This window comes from Symphodus melops (genome assembly GCF_947650265.1).
Source record: "Symphodus melops genome assembly, chromosome: 9".
In the NCBI taxonomy this organism is placed as follows: Eukaryota; Metazoa; Chordata; class Actinopteri; order Labriformes; family Labridae; genus Symphodus; species Symphodus melops.
Window position 1 is genome coordinate 13252352 of NC_136699.1, and position 20215 is coordinate 13272566.

The 20215-nt window shown below is 38.7% G+C and overlaps 3 protein-coding genes across 3 annotated transcripts; 2 read left to right on the forward strand and 1 right to left on the reverse strand.

The window, feature by feature from the left end:
* The first annotated feature begins 1613 nt into the window (after window positions 1–1613).
* Window positions 1614–7723, forward strand: p2rx3a (purinergic receptor P2X, ligand-gated ion channel, 3a). The gene is made up of 12 exons (XM_079352935.1): window positions 1614–1921; window positions 2778–2913; window positions 3362–3433; window positions 3810–3879; window positions 4092–4188; window positions 4300–4377; window positions 4519–4660; window positions 5946–6082; window positions 6189–6282; window positions 6632–6697; window positions 6830–6907; window positions 7021–7723. The coding sequence occupies exons 1-12, from the start codon at window positions 1788–1790 to the stop codon at window positions 7147–7149; spliced, it is 1233 nt and encodes a 410-aa protein (XP_079209061.1). The 5' UTR covers window positions 1614–1787; the 3' UTR covers window positions 7150–7723.
* A 1166-nt stretch (window positions 7724–8889) lies between these two features.
* On the reverse strand, window positions 8890–14985 carry LOC306829765 (uncharacterized protein). The gene is made up of 7 exons (XM_079352924.1): window positions 14901–14985; window positions 12605–13880; window positions 12405–12526; window positions 10907–11252; window positions 10620–10755; window positions 10312–10502; window positions 8890–9613 (listed from the first exon to the last, which is right to left on the reverse strand). Exons 2-7 carry the CDS (start codon window positions 13406–13408, stop codon window positions 9368–9370), a joined length of 1845 nt encoding a protein of 614 aa, XP_079209050.1. The 5' UTR covers window positions 13409–13880; window positions 14901–14985; the 3' UTR covers window positions 8890–9367.
* On the forward strand, window positions 14557–20211 carry rad9a (RAD9 checkpoint clamp component A). Its single transcript, XM_079352936.1, has 12 exons — window positions 14557–14818; window positions 14908–14981; window positions 15092–15165; window positions 15445–15493; window positions 16018–16132; window positions 16260–16359; window positions 16706–16812; window positions 17213–17319; window positions 17535–17599; window positions 17910–18008; window positions 18806–19046; window positions 19761–20211. Exons 1-12 carry the CDS (start codon window positions 14785–14787, stop codon window positions 19875–19877), a joined length of 1182 nt encoding a protein of 393 aa, XP_079209062.1. The 5' UTR covers window positions 14557–14784; the 3' UTR covers window positions 19878–20211.
* Window positions 20212–20215: the final 4 nt, after the last annotated feature.

Consider the following 20215-nt stretch of genomic DNA (forward strand, 5'->3'; position numbering starts at 1 on the left):
AGGAACCATTACAGGAAAGCTTTCAATATATCGGTGTGATAAACATTACAGTCGTATGCAGCCTGGAAGCACATCCAAGGCATGCATGTGTGCCCATGTGTCTTGTCTTGTATTAGATTACCATTAATTGACCACAAACATTATGGACCCACTTAAGAAATGACAAAGTCTCCAAGGCACATACATCTACACACACACACACACACACACACACACACACACACATACACACACTGTCACATCATTACATTATCTCTCTGATGTGAGAGGCAATAATGCTGTCAGTGCTTGTGAGTGTATTGAGAAGTGGTCGTATCACATGTCATATTATTGCACAGTTGTCAATAATGCCACAGTTTGTCGTTTATTACAGCACATTTAGACTCAGCCCTCTTATAGAAGCCTGTAAGTGTAGAATCGGATTATTTTTTTGTACTGTTTCAGTAAAAAAAAAAAAAAGTCTGAAATTATAATGTGCACTGACTTCATAACAGCACAAACACTTACTCGGTCCAGTGTGAATTTTGTCTGGAGTAATAAAAGCAAAGATATTTTGAGTTTAACTCTTCTCTTTGAACAGCTAAATATTGTCGATCTTTACTCAACTTCATTTAATTAGGTATTCAAATTCCGGTAATTGTTACAATGTATGATCAATCAATAAATGATCATTAATTTAAATAGACAAAATTAAAGAAAATTACATGGTTAATCAGCAATTAATGAGCTATTAAAATGAGTTCCATCTTAAAGTACACATGAAGGCATGATAGAAAAACAACAGTGTATTGTTTGTGTTTCTAAAATTAACCTTAACTCTACTTTGATGCTCAAATGTGCTCTTTTTCTCATGTAAAGATTTGAAAGCAGGATTTTAACCTCTATGAGCACATTGTGGTAATGCTTTAGTTTTACCCAAGCAAACAATCTGAGACGTTTTTCGAGCTGCACTTTGTGTATTTCAAAACCGCTGAAAGAACAGTTTTGGGTTTGTGTTTAAACCATTGAATTTGACAATAAAATGAAATGTCACATCCTTAAAACGAAAAAGCTCAATCTGAGATGACAATCTTATAAAGGACAACAAATGTAGCAGTAAACTAAAATACTTTTTAAGAAAACTGAGTGACAAAAAAAAGTATCATTTTCTTTTCCCCATTAATAGTGAAGCCTTGTAAAGATGGCCTCCCTGTGACTAGTAAACAAACACAAACGTAGTAGTCATCTCTATATAGCTTTCAGTCATTAAACATCCTTAGAGATGTTGGCCATGTTTGGAGTTTAAAACAAAGCATGCCAGAAATGAAAGAAACCCCGCTGAAAGGATGTTTGATGAAAGTGGAAGCATCATGAATTCACTCTGAATAGTTAAGTACACAGTCACACTAAGCCGAAGAGAGAGACAAGAGGTATGGGTGATGGGGATTTGTGGTCAGGACAGAAAGATAAAAGGGGGATGGAATGGACGGACAGTTTCACGTATTCCCCTCGCTAATTTGAATACAGGAAGAGGAGGTCCAGTTAGTGACATAGACCAATGAAACAAAGACAGTGTGGGACGGGAGAGAGGCAAATAAAACATGCAATAAGGCAGATGAACACAGAACACAAAGAGTGAAAGACAGGACCAGTGTGACGCTTCAGATAATATTCTCTCTCTTTAGAATCAGGAGCGTCGCCTCCATTCAAACACTTTGATCCTCAGTCAGGAAGAACCTGCGGAGGCTCAACAGGAGCTCTACTTTTCTCCAGATTCAGGAGGACCTGACCCACACTGACAAGAAGACATGAGCTCCATGGTGTGGGGCTTTATTACTGACTTCTTCACCTATGAGACTACCAAGTCTGTGGTGGTCAAGAGCTGGTCTGTGGGAATCATCAACCGGGTCGTACAGCTGCTCATCATCACATATTTTGTCGGGTCAGTGTAACTTGTTTGGTATTTCTACCAATCTGGTATTCTGTGTATATACATTTGAATATAGACTTTCTTACCATTGACTTCTAGCCATGCTGATTGTTTGTGATTCACTAACACAGGATATGAGAAATCTTCTCTTGAGGTTACTGCAGCCACACCATAAAAATAAAAGAGAAGAAGACTGCATCTTTAAAAAAATCAATATGTGTCTACATTTTCATAAGTGTCCCCAGTTTTACAGTCGACTACTTGAAGAAGAACATATTTTCATGTGAAATGGCTAACTCCAACCTGTAGAAAAAAGAAGCAAAAACAGGAGTGCTTCTGGTTAGTTCAGAGATGTTCCTTAGATTGGGGTAAATGAACTCATAAATCACAAGAAAAACAACAAGAAAATCCTCTGAACTAAAAAAGTGAGTGCTAGGAAGAGATCATTTCTTTACAGTTGTATATCCCCCATGTCTTACATTTTCAAATATTCGCCATTTCCTGCTTCAAATTTGAGACGAGAGTCAAAGTGAGAACCTCACCTCATGCTCAAGATCCCACGTCTTAATCAGGACTTTGCTATTTAGAACATTTATCAACAGCAAGTCTAAGACAAGTAATTGTCCAGTTTTTCCGAGTTTTGCGAAACATCTAGTTCTCAGTTCTGTGAATAAGACATTTTCGTAATATGTAATATGGGAAAGAAAGACACCCTAGTTCAACCTAAAATAACTATGCCGTGATTTGTTACTGATTATCTATCTTGCCGTCTCAGAAATAAAATGTGGAGTTTAATTTGATCTGAAAATTAAATCAAAACAATTTTAATCTTTAAGTGCTGTTAAATTATGTGTCATCCATCCTGCAGCTGGGTCTTCATCTACGAGAAAGCTTATCAGGTGACTGACACCGGTATCGAGTCCTCCGTGATGACCAAAGTGAAAGGCTTTGGGTACCAAAACGGCCAAGTGATGGATGTGGCCGACTATGTTCTCCCACCACAGGTGTGTGACCCTGATGATATGTGTTTAAAGCCACCCAGGTAGACTTATGACCATTGACTTTTGGTGCACGTACATGGCTTTGGAATAACTATTTCCTTGAACAATAACATCATCTTTGAGGTTCCCTCTCAGACGGGCTTTACTGTCATTATCAAGAATATTTTTTTAAATCAATACAAAACAATTGCAGGATCAGGTTCCTGCAATTACTGTATCTCAGAGCACCATTCAAATAATAAGAAATAATGTATCTCTCTGATCTAAAACCGTCATTTACAACCTGGCTATATCACAGCTTCTTTTTCAATCAATTGTATAATAAAAAGGTGTCTGTCAGTTTACAAGTTTATCGTTTTTCCTATATGCCATGTCCAGCTCAGTTTAATCATTGTATCCTATCACACAAGAGTTAAGTACACAGTTTATAATATTTCCTGCTGTATTACAGGGAGCAGATGTGTTCTGCATAATAACGAAACTCATCCTCACCGAAAACCAGTTCCAAGGAAGATGTTCAGAGGTGAGTGCACATTCAAATCACTGATCACTTATTTATCTTAGTGTTTTGGTTTGACGTATCCCTCACTAGGCACCTGATAGTATTTCTCTCAGCTGTATTTTTTTTAAATTGTTGGTCCCTTTTACGCTGATTGTGTTTGACAAACAGTTGACGTTCTCGTGACACTTTTTTGTCATGTTAATGAGTAAATGTGACTTACATTTTCAATCACTTCCTAATACCCTGTTTAGTTCCATTTTTTTTTTTTACTTGTTTCAGTTTTTACAATAATGTTTAAAGTATTATTTGGCTATCGAGGACAGATTGGAAAAGCAGCAGCTTCAAAACAAACTTAAATTACTGCACAAATAAAAATTCTTATATTTCTGTGTTTTAGACCGGTAAGAGGTTTAAATGTACAACAAATGAGGACTGCCAACAACATGTGGGTTCTATCCTCTCCAATGGTGAGTTTAACCCATGTATAGGAGGTTGATGGAGGGTATTATGTGGAAAAGTTACATAAAAGCGGTAAATAACTAGTTTGGGCAAAAATTTTAATATTTTCAGTCTGCACTCTGATGGCTGTCATTTTTTTAGCTGAAGATTATTAAAAAAAAAAACAACAACAACAGATTTGAAGTATATCAAAATCAGTTTTTTTTGTGTTACACATCAGGTGTTATCACAGGTGTTTGCCTGAAATCCTCCAACGACTCCAATGGCATGTGTGAGATTGAAGGATGGTGTCCGGCTGAGAACGACAACGTCATTGTGTAAGATTTACACACAGAGAATATATACACAGATAAATCAGAACTGTTTTTTTCTTATTTAATCCTGCACTGCTATCCTCACACCTGCTTTCTTCTCAACGTTTTCCTCAGCCCATCGATGGTGGATGTGAACAACTTTACCATCTTCATCAAAAACAGTATTCGATTTCCGCAATTCAATGTCACCAGGTAGGTAATGCACAGGAAGGCACACAGATATTCTTATGTTTCAGCCTCAAATGTCTTGGAAACTGGATGGTGACAAACATTACATGAACAATTTAAATGTCCCATAATTTTTTTTTCTTTTTTCTGAAAATTCTCTATTAGAGGCAACTTTCCTTCCACCATGACGTCTGACGAGATCAAAAAGTGCAAATACCACGCTATAACGAACCCTTTCTGCCCCATCTTTCGTGTGGGGGACGTGCTGAACTCCACTGGACAGGATATAGAAAAACTGGCTAATCAGGTCGTGTCTGTTCTCCTTCTTCCTCCATTCTTTCTTTAAACTATCCATAACTCTTCATCTTAAATGAATGTTTTATTCCTGCTCAGGACGAGACACAAAGAGAGGTTTTGCTGCATTGAAGGTTAAACTCACTTTACGTAATGACAGAGTAACTAACTACATTATACACATGAGAAAATAACAAGGACATGCACTATCACTAGCCTGTTTGTGCACTTTGCTCTGACTGCCTTTTTGTCAGTAAACACCTTTAAACATGAAAAAAGCTTTTGTAGCGTTTAGCTGTCTTACACTATTCATGCTCCCCAACAACAAGAATGGTTTGAGTGAAGTCGAGACAAAAATCTTATTTTTAATTAACTTTGTAAATCGAAACGAACATGCTAATAGGTGTACTTACTGTAACACTGAGTTGAGAATAGTGAATACAAGTTCCAGTGGTGCTTCGTCTCCTTCTTTTCTTAAGGTTCAAGGTTCAAGGTTCAAGGTTCTTTATTGTCAATTCCAAAATATGTCAGACATACAGTGAAATTACCTTTCCCCCCTCCCCATGGTGCAATGTAGATAAAAAAGGTTCGGTAAATAAAATAAAACAAGGTAAAAAAGATAAATAATATTTACATTAATAAAACTAAATGTGCAAAAAGTACAAAGTTAAATAAAATGGAGTATAAAACAAGATTATAAGAAAAGTGAAACTTGTGCATGCGTGCAATGTGCAATAAGTGACTAGGGTGTGGTTAATATGCACCACCTCAAAATCATCCGCTCTCATGGTTTCTCATACCATTGCTATGCTGTCGATACCCAGCTCTTACTGTCATTCCACCAGATGACATTATAGTTTCTGCAAAAATGTTGATGTTGATGAATGAACGCCACCTTCAACTCAACTTAACAAAGACTGAGCTCCTTGTTATCCCAACCACTCCCTGAGTGCAACCACAGATCAGTACCCAGCTTGGAACAACCAAAGTCATGCCAACAAAGTCTACCAAGATGTCATGATGGATAATAAGCTGACATTTAACACTCACAGGACCTCGATTGCCCAGTCTTGTCAATTTCCCTTATACAGCAGTCGGAAGATCCAACTTCTGAAACTCGACTGGCATGCTCAGGCAGCTCCTCCCAGGTCTTCCTGCATGCATCCAAATGCAGCAGCATGCGGGTTAATCCAATCCAAAACAGCACATTTCACTACGCTGTTAATATCGCTCCACCGTTTATGTGCTTGTGCAGCGCCTCAAGGTGTGCTCAGTTTTTCCTAATCATTCTCTTTCAGGGTGGAGAAATAGGAATAAACATTGAGTGGAAGTGTAACCTGGACCTAAATATTGATTATTGTGTGCCTAAGTACTCTTTCACTCGACTGGATGAACCATTTGCAAAGAATGCCGTCTCTAAAGGCTACAACTTCAGGTAGTGAGGCAGTTTTTTTTTTAATCTCTCAACATCTACTCACTATTTTAATAACTTTTCACTAATGCTCACTTTTTTCTTCCAATCTTTGTCTCTTTGAATGCAGATTTGCCAAATATTTCAAGACAGAGAATGGGACTGAATTTCGGACCCTTCACAAAGCATTTGCTATCCGCTTTGATGTAATGGTCACCGGCAATGTAAGTCATGTGAATTTTTTATTTTAACAAAGAAACATTTTAGAAATCGCTCTTGAAAAAAGTGTCAGTGAGGCAAAAAAATGTTTGCTGTTGAAGTTCTTAAAAATGTCCATAATGCTATTAAGATGTGTCGAGAATATGCCTCTTAAAAGGAAAGCTCTACAATTTGGGGAAATACATTGATTTTCTTTATTGCAGAGTTGTGGATGAGAACTTGATTATTACATTCAAAATACTATCTGTGGGTTTCTGTGAGGAATATTCTTTAAAGTTTAGTGTATTTAACATTTTCATACTTGAATTGTTCGGTATCAAACCGACTTCATTTCTGGATGTTTGTCTCTTCCAGGCAGGAAAATTTGACACAATCCCAACACTGATCAATGTGGTTGCTGCCTTCACTTCTATTGGACTGGTAAAAAAAATAATAACTCTGATCAGAAAAATATATTGAACATGTATATTTCTTGTTGCTGTCAGCTTTATTTTTATTTAACCTTTATTTATCCCATTGAGATTTTTTTACATTTTTCTTTTGTTTTTACAGGGTGCGGTTCTCTGTGATCTTATCCTGCTGAATTTCTTGAAAGGGGCGAAGCAGTACAAAGCCAAGAAGTTTGAAGAAGTATTGAATTTACTCTTATATTGATTGAACAGTGACTTTGATTGCAATATCCAATCCACTTTCACCTTTCTGTTAAGTGTCGCTGATATTTCTTCACTATTTTGTCCCTCCAGGTGTCGGACGCTCAGATAGAAGCGTCCCTTGCTCAGAGTCCCGGCAGCCCACTGTCACTGAAAGGAGGCATGAAGAGCTCCTATGACTCCGGAGCCGTTTCCCTCTACGCCTCTGACCAACAACTTTGACTGACAAAAACAACAACAAACTGAAGACATGAACTCTCCTCCTATTTCTGTTTTTCTGTATCCTGCTGTTATTTTCAGCTTGGTAAGTCAATAAACTGTGAAAACATGTTTTCATTTCTTTAACTGGAAGTATTAGATGAAAGGAAGATGCAGAATAACCTTTACACTGTGTTCTCCTTGTGTTTTACATTTAATCAAAGTTCCCCTGAGAAAGACTTACAATGACTCCTAATCACTTAGATTACGCTTATTTACATTAATACTCCGAAAAGAAAGTAGTTATAAAGCATCCGTTAATTGAATGCAAGGACTTTAATGTTAATGTATTTTAACTGATTATTTGCATTTCACTGTTTGTACGATCTTAAAGCTGACTAAATCTTCTTCTCATACCGACAAAGCAATTATTAAAGTTTTAAGGAAAAAGCACATGTTCAACATCCACAATGAAAACAATTAACTGTGTAAGATTTGAGAGAATTTTTCTTCCTTGTCATGTTCACTTACAAACTGAACTCCCTGTCCATCCTGTACTAATAAAGACACAAAAGCGTCTCCCATTGGTGTAAAGACATGGGTAATGACAGTGTGTGTTTGTTTTTAGAGAGAGCTGGCGCAGGATGTATGTGTGTGGCTTGTGGTTTATGAATTATTCCACTTCTGGGCGATGACGTATAGTAAAATAAGTTAATGTTCAGACTAATGGACTCATGTATTTCCTATTGTAATATAGTCCAGACTATTACAAATGATCCCAAATATTTTCTATTTACTCTCATGTTTACTTTCTCTTTCTAGATCAGACATAAACAGTTCTCGGTTTCTTTATCCCTCTGTTGTACATGTTACCTCCTTCTTCTCCTCCTCTCTATGCTCACCCTTGTTATGCTGTAAACTGTGACCAGGGCACTAAAAGACAAACTAAAGAGCCTCTTAATGGCTCTGACAGTGATTTACCAGAGATGATAGCTGTAAAGGGAGGCCACAGAGGAATTGACAGCAGTTAGCCACAGAGTTTGATGAACTAATTTAATCACACTAATCGATACAAGCCTGTAATGGAAATATCAGCATACGATAAACAGAGCACGAAAGTTCTCCATCTCTCTGAATGAAGCCTCTGGTCACTCTCTTGTCTGGGCAGACTGAAAAGGAACAGGAAACGAGGCTCCCCTAGAGTTGTCCTCACCCACATGAAAAATGTAGAAGGTACACCAGACGTAGGTTATATACATATTCCAGCACTGCTAGAGGACAACAATATGGAGGATAATGACTGTAAGGATAATGACTTTAAATAAAAGGGATAAAAGGAAACCACTTATGTTTGATAAATATGGAACTTAAACTCAGCCTACAGCTGGGTTTCAGCTTTAGTCCAAATATATAAGGATTTTTTAAAAGTCTGCAAAGTAACTGGCCCCTATAACAAAACATAACAGAAGTAAAGTAAACAATATTCCTGTATCAAAAGTAGTATTCCTTAAAGTTCAAAGTAGCATGACCAGAAATTTGTGTCTATCTTCAGCCTACCTTTATGTGTGTGTGTGTGTATATATATATATATATATATATATATATATATATATATATATACACACAGTCTCATCTTTTTCCTCCTCTGGGGTTAATTTCCTGGACAAATGGACAAGGAGCCATTAAGAGGAGACAGAGCGACTATGTGTCACAGATAGCAGAACAGAGAGGAGTCTGAATATGAAGAAAGAGGAAATGTTTCATTTCTGCTAGAAACTTTACTCAAGACAACAAGTGGACTCATCATTTGTTTGAGAATATACAACACTACTGGTATATAATACATTTTAGAGGGAGTGAGCAGAAGCAATGGACAGAAAAACTAGAAAGAGTAAAAAATCATCAAAGTCCTTGTGAGATGAGACGTTTTATCGTGGGGTCGGTTGAGCCTCTCGTTAGAAAGTCATGTTGCAAGAAAAAGTCTGACATGCCTCTCTCATATCTTTTCTTTATAACTTCACAAAGCAGCACTAGGAGCTGGTCACAGTTGGTGGTAAGGGCAAGACAATAAGTTGCACAGAGGTGCTTATATCGACCAGACAGAAATCCAAAAAACTCCTGAGATGCATGTATTTATATGTTGTATTGCTGAATAATTGTTAAACTGTCCAAAGGGTCTTTTTGTGAAACATCTTTAAACCAGATGAAACAACCTTTAAGTGTCTGTTTTGTTGAGCCTTGACTATCTGGGCTTCCTCCCAGTGTTCCTCCTCTTCAGAGCCAGAATCCAGGCAGGCAGAGCAGGCCGACGAGCCGGTGCCACCTCCTCCATAGTTTCCTGCTCCACTTCAAAGTCTTGCTCGATGACAGAGTCCTCTTCTGTATCAGAGTCATCCTCTGAGTCCAAATCTTCCAGATCCAGGTCTGGAGGTGGTATGGTCTGCACCTCCTCTGAAAAGCGAACACGACGGTTCTCCTCAACTCGCCTCTGGTATAAACAAAAGAAGACAACAGTTAAAACAAACATCTTATATAGTAGAATCAGTTTGAAGTGGTTTTATTTGTCTATGTAACATGGGTTAATCAATATTGCTGTAGATGTGACTATGAGTCGTATATTTCTGAACAATGTAGTTATAAACAAACTATGTAATTAACCATAAAATTCACCATTTACAGTATGAACAAAAACTATGAACACTCTTTTTGAATGAGTTTAACTTAAGCAGTGTGCCAATATCTCATTTCCTTGTTATCATCACTTAAAATGTCATTGAAAAGATCATTTGAAATGAGTTAGGAAATTCGTTGAGGTCTGACCAAAATGAAAAGTTTAAATTTGCCCACATACAAAAGAACAAACATACGAACTTTCTCCACCAAACAATGTAATTTCACTTAAAAAGATATCAACACAATATGCGCATTTCTGACACACACAAAAACAATGTATGCATAATCAATTTGGAAACCTCTTTCTTGAACATATAATCTAAGGAAACCTAAAAAAAATGTTTTATTCCAAGTTATGAAAAAAAAAAACATGTTACTAATTTAAAACAATGTTATTTTTTTTTCTTTGCCTGCCTTGATTTAACATGTATTGATGTGGGACACAGTCCTGATCTGCCATTTTTGTGCCACAAGGAGGCGATGCCTTCTCAACTTTTCTGTTTTGTGACGTACCCTTTTTGTCTGCACTTCCATTGAGAACTCTGAATCTTGGGAAATGGAGTGTTTGAGGACACCCTTTGGGGGAGCAGACGAAGAAGGAGAGAGAGGTTGAGGAGAGTTTAGGATGTATGAAGGCAGAACAGCACGTCGTGACTCCTCTCCTGTCTCCTTCATCATTTCGCTGCTTGAAGATATGGACCCCTCTATTAGACGAGACACAAAAAAACTTTTTAGAGAACATCATTTCAGCAACAAGACAACATCTCTTTTCATCAAGTTCACCTGTGTAAACTATACCCAGAATATTAAATTATTCTGACCTCTGCCTACTGTAATCCCATCCCGTATTTTCTGTCTTTGAAGCCTCTCATCTCTTCTCTCAGCTGACTGATGCTGCCTCTTTCTGTGGAGTTGGACTCTGCTCTTCAACGCTGAGTTGTCAAGGAGATCAGCAGGCTAGGGCGGGAAGTACACAGTTAAAATTAAAACTTAAATACACAAAATGGAAGAAAAAGAAAATGGACTCATGCATGTTTTTGATTTTGTTTTCTTGGACCAAAGTAAGAACAAGTAAGTAAATTATTGTATTATGGTAGAAAAAACTGACTCTAAGAAAGGTAGCTTTTTGTAGCTGGCCACCCTCTGCTGACTGTAGATCTGATTGGTTGTTCCCATGCTCCATTGGTTCTGATTGGTCAGCCTCAGAAGGCAGGACACCTTCTGATGATGTTTGTGCCATGCTGAAATCTGAGGTAGGTATTGACCACTGCTTATTCTGACCTCCAGGCTGGCTCAAAATCAGGCTACAGTGAGGATTTTGTTCTTCAGAAGGTCTCTGATTGGCTGAGGTGGCTGAGAGTTGTGGTTTTAGGAACTTTTCCCACTCTTGACCTGTTACAATCTCCTCCAGTAGACTGAATGAGCCGAGGCCCAACTCAAAGTCCCCTGATGACCTACCAGGAGAGAGTTCAAATTAGTTCTAATCATTGTATTTATATGAACATTTCATACTCAGACAATATAAATGTGATTAAAAAGAAAAAAAAGAAAAAGATAAAAAACAACAACAAAAAACTATTTAATTCAAAAACTTGTGTTTAACGTTAAAATATTCATTTAGAAAATAACCTTGGCTTGCACCACTTTCATATTTATACCGAGGTTCCTAGTCCCTTACTGACCCAATCAATTCTAGAAACAACAATGATTATCTTACCAACAATCATTGCAAGGGTCTCATAGCCTCTTCTCCTGGAAAGAATAGCCCCTGTATTGTTGATTTTTTTTGAACCCACCAACAACTATAGCCTCTGAACATGGGACACGTGACATAGCGGCTATCCTGAGGTTCTTACAGAAATGAGATGAAACGAATTGTGTACAGGTGGATATTTAGTGAGATATATATGTTGTTGTGTGCAGCCCTTCAGATTGGATGTTGTTGTATATAAATATTGGGTGGGGGTGTTGCCTGTCCCTGCACAATTAAGGATTGCACTGCTGTTTTTTGGGTACAGGTACTGTACTGTAGACTTTAAGACGAGTAGCTTGTGTTCAAATAGTCTCAACAACAGTAAGTCACTCCTTCTTGAACGGTTTTACTTATGTTTTATGTTTGTGCTCTTCATGGATATACAGCACTTTGTCACAGCCATGGCTGTTTAAAGCGCTTTATAAATAAAGTTGAGTTGAGTTGAGTTGAGAGTTGAGGTACTATCAGTGAAATGTACCGAACACATTAAAGCAGTCATATTGATATGAAGTATGATCTAACAACACTGGCAAACGTCATCCTTTGTGACTTCAGGTACATTTTTCGGACATGTTTGAAACATCTCCTGGGACTGTTCTTCATGCTGAAGTGTGTCATATATGGTGTGACAGAGGTGTGTTTGGCACATTAGAGGGAAAAAACACAAAACCAAAACTGATATCACAGCTGTGCTTTGAGACATCTCAGAAATACTTCACATATCTCGATCATGTTGCTTTTGGCCCGAGAGACGAAACACCAAAACCAGACTGAGAACTATAAGCATGTGTCACCCTTTGGTAAACTAAGGGCTGTTTCTTTTTCTTTTGTACAGGAACTGTGAGTAGATTACCTCATGTATCCGTCACTGATGCCATCCTCTGTTAGTTCAGGAGTGGTTTTACTGGGGTCACTGCTGTCCAGTGAAGGGGCTGTTTTTTCAACGTCCTTATTTGGCTGGTTTTGACGTAAAATCTGTGCAATAAACAAACTTCAGTATCACTTACATGTTTCCCTTTTAAGTTTTAACAATTAAAAAAAAACTTTACTCACTCCAGTTTCTTGCTCTCTCTTCTGGTCTTCTTCTAATCCTTCCTCTTTTCCCCTTTTGCCAAAACTGCCCTGCCTGTCTCTCCATTTCTCCTTAATTTTCTGAGTCCATCTTCTCGTTTTATTCTCAGCTGATCGCTGTTGTCTTCTGGACATGCTGTTTGTTTTCCCCGTTGATCCGACCAGCATATCTTTAGCTCCAAATCCTCCGTTCCCCATGTGCAACAGTTTGTCCTCTTTACTTTCTGTGTGAATATTTTCATCTGTTGGCTTCAAAGACCACATGTAAACTTTGGGTGTGAAACCCAGACCCTTTCCTGTACTTGTTGCGGTATCTTTATCATCAGGGTTGTGGCTTATCATTGCAGAACTGACAGAATTTCCCCCAACTGTTCTCTCAGAGGGAGAGATATCCACGTCTTTGAGTGATTTAGCAGGAAACAGCTGCTCCTTAGTTGGGATATGTGTGTTCTGCCTCATCACCCTGTGCTCAGCCGTGTCACTGTCAGTGTTTTCTTTGTGGGAGGGGAAGGAAGTAAGACCCCGGTCCACTTCACCGACGTGACCTGGTTGATGTATCTCCACAGAGGAGATCCTCCCAAACTCAAAGCCATTACCGGGCCCACAGTTTTCTCCCTGGAAGTCAGAGGCTCCTCTCTTTTCATCCCGCACCCATGTGTGAACAGCTGTGTTGGGTGCAGGTGCATTCAGGTACACCTGGCCCTCTCTCCCCGGCTGGAGCTTCAGTCTCTGCAGCATGGACTGCAGCAAAGCCTGAGTGTCTTTCGAATTAGGCGACTGAGACATCTAGGAAGAGATCTGCTGCGTATTTAATCCAGAAGAGCATGACAATGATGACTGTGTTAAAACATAACAATACAGTCCTCTAAACAGTGGTGGAAAAAAGAAATGACCTGTGTGTACATAACATCACCATTTTGTCCGTTTGTTGTTTATTTCCCTGTGGTGGATGTTCCCTTCTTTTTTGTTTCTCCAATCTTCTGTCATGATTCTTTCAATAGTTTCTTCCTGTAAATATCAAGACAGATCCATCTCTTAAGGTTTATATTCCTCCGTTTCTTCTTTTTCTCTGTGTTGGATGGATGTTTCACTCTCACTCTTCTTCCTCTCCTCAATAACCGTAAAAGATTCTGCAGCAGTCTCTCTATTCGTGGTTTAAGTGCAAAAAGATCGTTTGAGTCACTCCTCTTCTGTAACAGACATTTCTATCAATGGTGAAGGGAGGAGAGACGCTGTGACGTTCCTCAGATCTTACACCCTGAAGCAAACCAACGAGAAAGACCAGTGAGGTGAGATAATTGTCTACTGAGGAGTGACTCTCACTGTCTGCCCATTTTTCTTTTTGCCCTCCCTTCCTTCCCATTTCTCTCTCTCCATCTCACTGACTTACACATGTGCACACACGCCCTTTTTCTTCCCACCATGACCCATGACTGGTAATTACTGGGCATTTTTAGTGCACAGCTTCTATATATGTCCCTAGAATGAAAGATAGATGAAAACCTAAGGGATGACCTTTGAAACAAGTCTTTTAGGGTTTTATGTATGAACGGGTCTTTATCACTGCCATAGGAATACAATATGGTTAACTTAGAGTAGTATTACTGTTCTGGAAACTGAATAATACTTCCTTAGCAGTTATTTTTAATCAATATTTTCTGATCTTTAGCTTTGTTGTTTCCAAATACAACTCTATTTTTAAAGAAATACAATATTATTTTATCATTATTAGTCTATACAAAACAAAACTTCGACTTGCACAACTTATAATAAAAACATAGATTTTTATTATGATGACAACAACTGATCCATCCAGTATCAGACAGATATCAGATGAAAAGTAGCAGAATTTGTCCATCATGCAGCTCTTAACAGTTTACGCTTTAAACATAGCAACGTAAGAGGCCACCGCGCATGCGTTGAGTAAAGGCCACGCCCCTTTGTGTTTCTGACCCTCTGATTCGTCAGCAAGGCGGAAGCGGGTTATGGCGGCGTAAACAACGCTACGATTCGGACTAGAGTCGTCTGTCGAGCTGCTGTAGAAATGAAAACTAAAATACACATTCAACTGAGACAAAAACAAATTTTGTTGAAGAATGATCTCTCGGAGTGTAAAGAATTAAATTCCCTGGTTTTCTAACTTTACTAACGTATTAGAAGAAATGGATTGCATCGTCACGGGAGGAAACGTAAAAGGTATCTCAATGTGTCTACAACAAGAACCGGAGTATGAAAATGCTGTTAATATTTATAAGGTTGTTTATATTTGTGTACGTACCGTCCAGTGCTGGCCAAAGCCATCCAGTCTCTGTCCAGGATCGGTGATGAGCTGTATGTGGAGCCTCAGGAGGATGAGGGGGTGAGCTCACATTTTCTCCTGTCATGTATGCAGACTTGTTGCTTCCTGTGTCGGTTCAGACTTTGCGTCAATCATAAATACTCTTTTTGTGGGTTTTTTTTCTCTTGTAGCTGGCCCTGCGGTCTGTGAATTCGTCTCGGTCTGCATATGCATGCTTCCTGTTTGCACCTCTCTTCTTCAGCAGGTGCGAAGTGTGTGCATGTGTTTGTGTGTGTGTGTGTGTGTGTGTGTGTGTGTGTGTGTGTGTGTGTGTGTGTGTGTGTGCGTGTGTGTGTGTGCGTGTGTGTGCGTGTGTGTGTGCGTGCGTGTGCCTGTTGTGTGTGTGCGTGTGTGCGTGTGTGTGTGTGTGCGTGCGTGTGCCTGTTGTGTGTGTGCCTGTAGTGTGTCAAGTAGAAAGTGTTTCAACTCTGTTTTGCTTGCTTGTCGAGCTGAAACTCAACTTGGTCTGCTGTTTCTTCTGCAGGTTCTCTGTCCCAAGTGGGCCTGCCTTCCGCTGCAAGATGGCAATAAAGGTGTGTTAATATAACATGAACATATCTGTAGTTTATGTCTCATACTCAGTGCATGGACATACAAATGAATAAGCTGTCAGAAAAAAATACATACATTATTACAACATGTTCTGTATTATTTACTATTTGATGATATAATATAAGGTTAACAACTTAATCAAATCAAGAGGCAGGTTTATGGTTACATTGTATTTATAATAAATTATCATGTTTTTGTGTTTTGTTTTTGAAGAACATGTTGTACTTAGTCATAATTAGAGCACTTTTATAATTACCTGTAAATGAAACTAAGAGAGTTTAGTATTTTGAAGGATACAAATACTTACATCTGTGATAAGTGTTTTTCCTCATAGATTTTTTGTAGTATATTAGCCAAATACTTAGTGGAGATATGTTTTTAATGCATGCATTAAAAACATATTTCCACTAACCACAAAGACTATAACTATGTTGATATGCATATCAACATAGTTATAGTCTGTGTTTTTTTTCTCTCTTCCCGTGTTCTTCTTTGTGTGAGTCAGAGTGTGCAGGCCGTCTTCAGGTCTCTGGCATCTCTCGAGAAAACAGTGGACAAGTGTCACATCGAGCTGGATGCGCAGAAGAACCGTCTCACCTTCACTCTGCACTGCAAACATGGTCTCACTTCCTTTCTAGAATGTTTTACAAGAGGATAACATTTTTCTAAAATGACACACTTTATTTTAATGTCGCACATTCATTGCATTTCATTCTATGTGCTTGAGTGTTGGTATTTTCTCTGCAGGTCTCTTGAAGACACATAACCTGTCTTTCCAGGACAGTGAAAGCTTACAAGCAGTGTTTGATAAAGACAGCTATGCCAATGAATTCAGGTCCCATCCCAGGTCTGTAAATCATTCTTCATTCTATGTTAAAAGAGAGATACAGCCTCCTCTCAACCTTGATCTCTCATGAAAGTGTGTACTTGTTGCTATTGTCATGTTGAAAAAGTGATTTTTATGACTTATACAGATATTTTGGACAACAGTGTGTTCATTGGATGAAGGAAGAAAGGCTGTTAAAAGCAACATGTAGCTGGTGTTGTAAAAGAGGATAATGCACTTAGGCCAGTGTTGACTCACAACTTTGGTAAACTGTTCTGTTGTCCGCCCACCACAAGTACAACTTCTTCTTGGCTTGACTTGGTTCTGTCCTTCCTCTCTTCCACTTTTCATTTTCCTTTGCTCTCAGGCTGCTGGTGGACACGGTCGTTCATTTCCCTCAGTCTGTGGATGAAGTGACTATGTCAGTGAACGATGAACGTATGTGGGTCAGGAACCATGTGGAGGAAGAAGCAGGTGAGTAGTAGTCTGTGATTTTCACAGTGACACAGTCAGTTGTTCTTTCAGTTCTGAATGCAAATGCAAAAACTTTTTATTCATACAAATCTTAATCAAGTGAGCAATATTCAAGTCATTTAGACCGACAATAGTCACTTATTAAAGGTAACAAAACATACACAGTTCTTTATTCAACAGCCCAGACTTTTAACATTTTTATAACAAAAGTAAAGTTGTGTGAAAATAAAAATGTAAAAAGTCTGCCTTAAATACACAATAATGTTATCACTGTTGTTAAAATATAGAAGAAGTCAAACCCAAACTCAAACCCTGCATGCTAGCAGCCATGGAATTTAGAAAAGATGTTTAAAAACTCAAGTTGACACCTGTCTTTGTTTTCTTCCTGTGTCGCTCTCAGAACAGTCCAGGGCCATGCTGACAGAGCTGTGTCTGGCTTCAGACGAGTTTGACCATTTCGCTGTTAAAGCTCACAACAGCGTCACCTTTTGTCTGAAGGAGTTGCGGGTAAGACAGACAATGAAGGGAGGGAGAACCGGACAACAGCAACCACAAGATCTATAGAAGAAGGGGAAGAGGGCTCATTATTATTTGAGGGGAAAGACTGCATGCTGCATGCAGTAAAATTGTTTTGAGTTTTTTTAGAACAAAAAAAAATCTTGCTTTGAAACACACAACATGAAGGTTTGACAAATGATTTCATATTGTCATTTCCCTCTTAGGGTTTGTTGGTGTTTGCAGAGTCTACTGGTCTCCCTATTTCTATGTACTTTGATGAACCAGGCAGGTAAGCAAGCCTTTGTGTCAGGTCATCACATGCTTAATTCAATATAGGGCGGCAAATAACAGTTATTTTCACTATACACGAATCTTCAAACGATGCTCAAGATTAATTAAATATACAAAAAAAAAAAAAAACAGTTATGATGACTTGAGCCTAAAGCAGCATCCTTAGATTCCCCCTATTGTCCAACCAACTGCTAAAACCGCTCAAAAAAGCGAGCAAGTATTTTACATCTCTGATTGAAAAATGACAAACAATATATAGATTTATTATGGAAATGTGTGATAATTGTGTGTGTTTGTGTGTGTGTCAGCCCTGTGGTGCTTTCAGTAACAGACAGCGTCCTCGAGGGAAACTTTGTGCTGGCGACACTTTCTGAGGACTCCAACCACCATAAAAACAACACCAGACGGTAACACTCAAACACGATTCTCGGCGTAAACAGTGTCATAAGCTGACATTTGCTTTATGTGGTATGGTGTTTAAGTATTTATTTTTGGGTCAGTTGTCAGCCAGACTTTAATAAGAGCACAGGCAAAGCAAAACAAAAGTATTTCATCTTCCATTCATTGAGGTTTATTCACTTCTCGTGGCTTAACACAGGAAACCCCAATCATTTTCACAGCAGCGAGGCCACCTGGTGGACAAAATCCTGTTGACGTCCTCAGAGTGGAAAGTCAGCTGGTTGGAAGGTGCAGGACTACTTGGGAAATGGCCTAAATAAAGTTTACTTGATCTAACAATGATGTAGTTCTCAAAAATGATAAGAAGCAAAGTTTTCAGCACTTTTTCAATCTTCACTTTTCATTAATGCAGCACAGGTTCAGGCAGTAATGCTGGTAAAACGGGCTGCAAACCTCCTTTGGTAAAAGTCTTCACAGCAACGCAGTGTTTTTTAAATGATCCCTAAAATACAGTACTAATATTATAATGCAATAAATTTAGGAGATTTGTTATAATCTGATGCTATACAACGAAAGATGGATTAACCTTCAACATTTCCAATCATCATAACTCTTTTGATGATAATGTTGAATGTTTTAAAGTCACAGTAGCTCTGATATTGAAATCAAATTGGCGAGAGGCAGTGGAGGGTTTGTGTGTGCTGTCAGTGTCAGTCACTCATCACGCAGGCAGAGAGACATGTTTCACCTTCCCCTTCCTCATTCTTGTCACATCTTTGTTCCAACTATCTGTGCCACTCCTCAGAGCGCACACACAGCCGCCGCCCCCTCCTGACGACTTCATGAACGATGACATGGACTCGTATATCATCGCCATGGATACCAGCGTGGCACCAGGTCCCTCAACTACATGTCCCCCCGCTGCCCCCTTCGACAGGCCCACATGTTCAAGACAGCTGGCTGTAGCTAACCACAGGCCGAGACGACACAGTGAGGAAGAGGAGGAGGAAGATGAAACAGATTTAGACAGACCGCCAAATAAGAAGGTAAAGTTAACATTGTCTCAAATTCGATTTCCAGATTAACATCTATCAGCAGCATCACATGCCATTTATTTATTTTTAACAAGTTTCAAATCTTTATTAACTAAGAGGATTATTAATCCTCTGTTCAAATTATAAAACACCTGACCATGATGTTTAAAAAAAAACGTACACAAGGCATACTGATCAAAAGACAAGTCCATGTGAGATCTGTGACAAAAGTGAACGATCGCATTATGTATCAAAAACACACGACACCCGAGAAGTCACTGTGCTTATAGGAGTGTTTCTCCACGCTTCGTTTCCTGTTTTGATCAGAATAGAAACTACACATATCCCCATGAAGATTCACCTCCACGGCTGTTAAACTACAACTGCATCCTGCGTTTGCATGCGATCAAGTAGACTTGCCAACGGTCAGCCCCATTGTCACCAATACTTATTTGAACTGACAATACTAGTTTCACTAGTCGTGGTCAACACATCACAAATATCAACGTTCTGATCAGCTCAGATCATTTATGTCGTGGGTTGGATAGTTTTCTGATTTGACCAAAATATTCTTTAGATTATATACGGTTTTGATACAGATTGTTACACCTCCAATAATTACAACAAGATGATAAACGCTTTTTGAAGGTTTGAGTAGTCTGTTATATAAAAAGTGTTCAATAACAGTAATTGTTAAAAATATCTTCTCACTCTTTTCTCTTACAGTTCTGTTCCCTGTTCTTTGGATCGGTGCTTCCCCCGTCTTCTCAGATGACGACTCAACCAGTGACGAGTCAGGAAGTGTTAGCCAGTGACAGTGAAGATGACTCTCATGCAGAGTGACAGTGGACTAATGAATGAGAGAGAGATGGACGAGTGTTTAAAAAAAAGAGTGAATGTGTTCATATCTGCAGCACGAGGAAGGAAAAGGACATCCTAAAGCATTATTTCCCATCTTTACTGGCCTGTTCAAACGAGTGCAGGGCTTTTGTTCTTTTACATAAATCACAGCAGAAAAAAGGGAAATTCACCGCTTTTGTTTTCAAACTTTTTAATGGACTATAATGTTTCAGGTGGATTATGTTAAACTGGAATTGAAGCACTTCCTGTTTATTTTCATTTAGAGTTTGTTCAGAAGTGACCAAGGTGCCTCTTACAAATAAAGAGAAAACATAACTTTC

Coding starts and splice junctions, on each gene's coding strand:
- p2rx3a (XM_079352935.1), top strand. CDS start 1,788: ATGAGCTCCATGGTGTGGGGCTTTATTACTGACTTCTTCACCTATGAG. Junction 2,914..3,361: donor ACTATGTTCTCCCACCACAG/GTGTGTGACCCT, acceptor GCTGTATTACAG/GGAGCAGATGTGTTCTGCAT. Junction 6,908..7,020: donor AAGCCAAGAAGTTTGAAGAA/GTATTGAATTTA, acceptor TTGTCCCTCCAG/GTGTCGGACGCTCAGATAGA.
- LOC306829765 (XM_079352924.1), bottom strand. CDS start 13,408: ATGTCTCAGTCGCCTAATTCGAAAGACACTCAGGCTTTGCTGCAGTCC. Junction 12,527..12,604: donor AGAGAGAGCAAGAAACTGGA/GTGAGTAAAGTT, acceptor TTTATTGCACAG/ATTTTACGTCAAAACCAGCC. Junction 10,756..10,906: donor AAAAAGCTACCTTTCTTAGA/GTCAGTTTTTTC, acceptor TTCCCGCCCTAG/CCTGCTGATCTCCTTGACAA.
- rad9a (XM_079352936.1), top strand. CDS start 14,785: ATGGATTGCATCGTCACGGGAGGAAACGTAAAAG. Junction 15,166..15,444: donor GCACCTCTCTTCTTCAGCAG/GTGCGAAGTGTG, acceptor TTTCTTCTGCAG/GTTCTCTGTCCCAAGTGGGC. Junction 18,009..18,805: donor CATAAAAACAACACCAGACG/GTAACACTCAAA, acceptor GCCACTCCTCAG/AGCGCACACACAGCCGCCGC.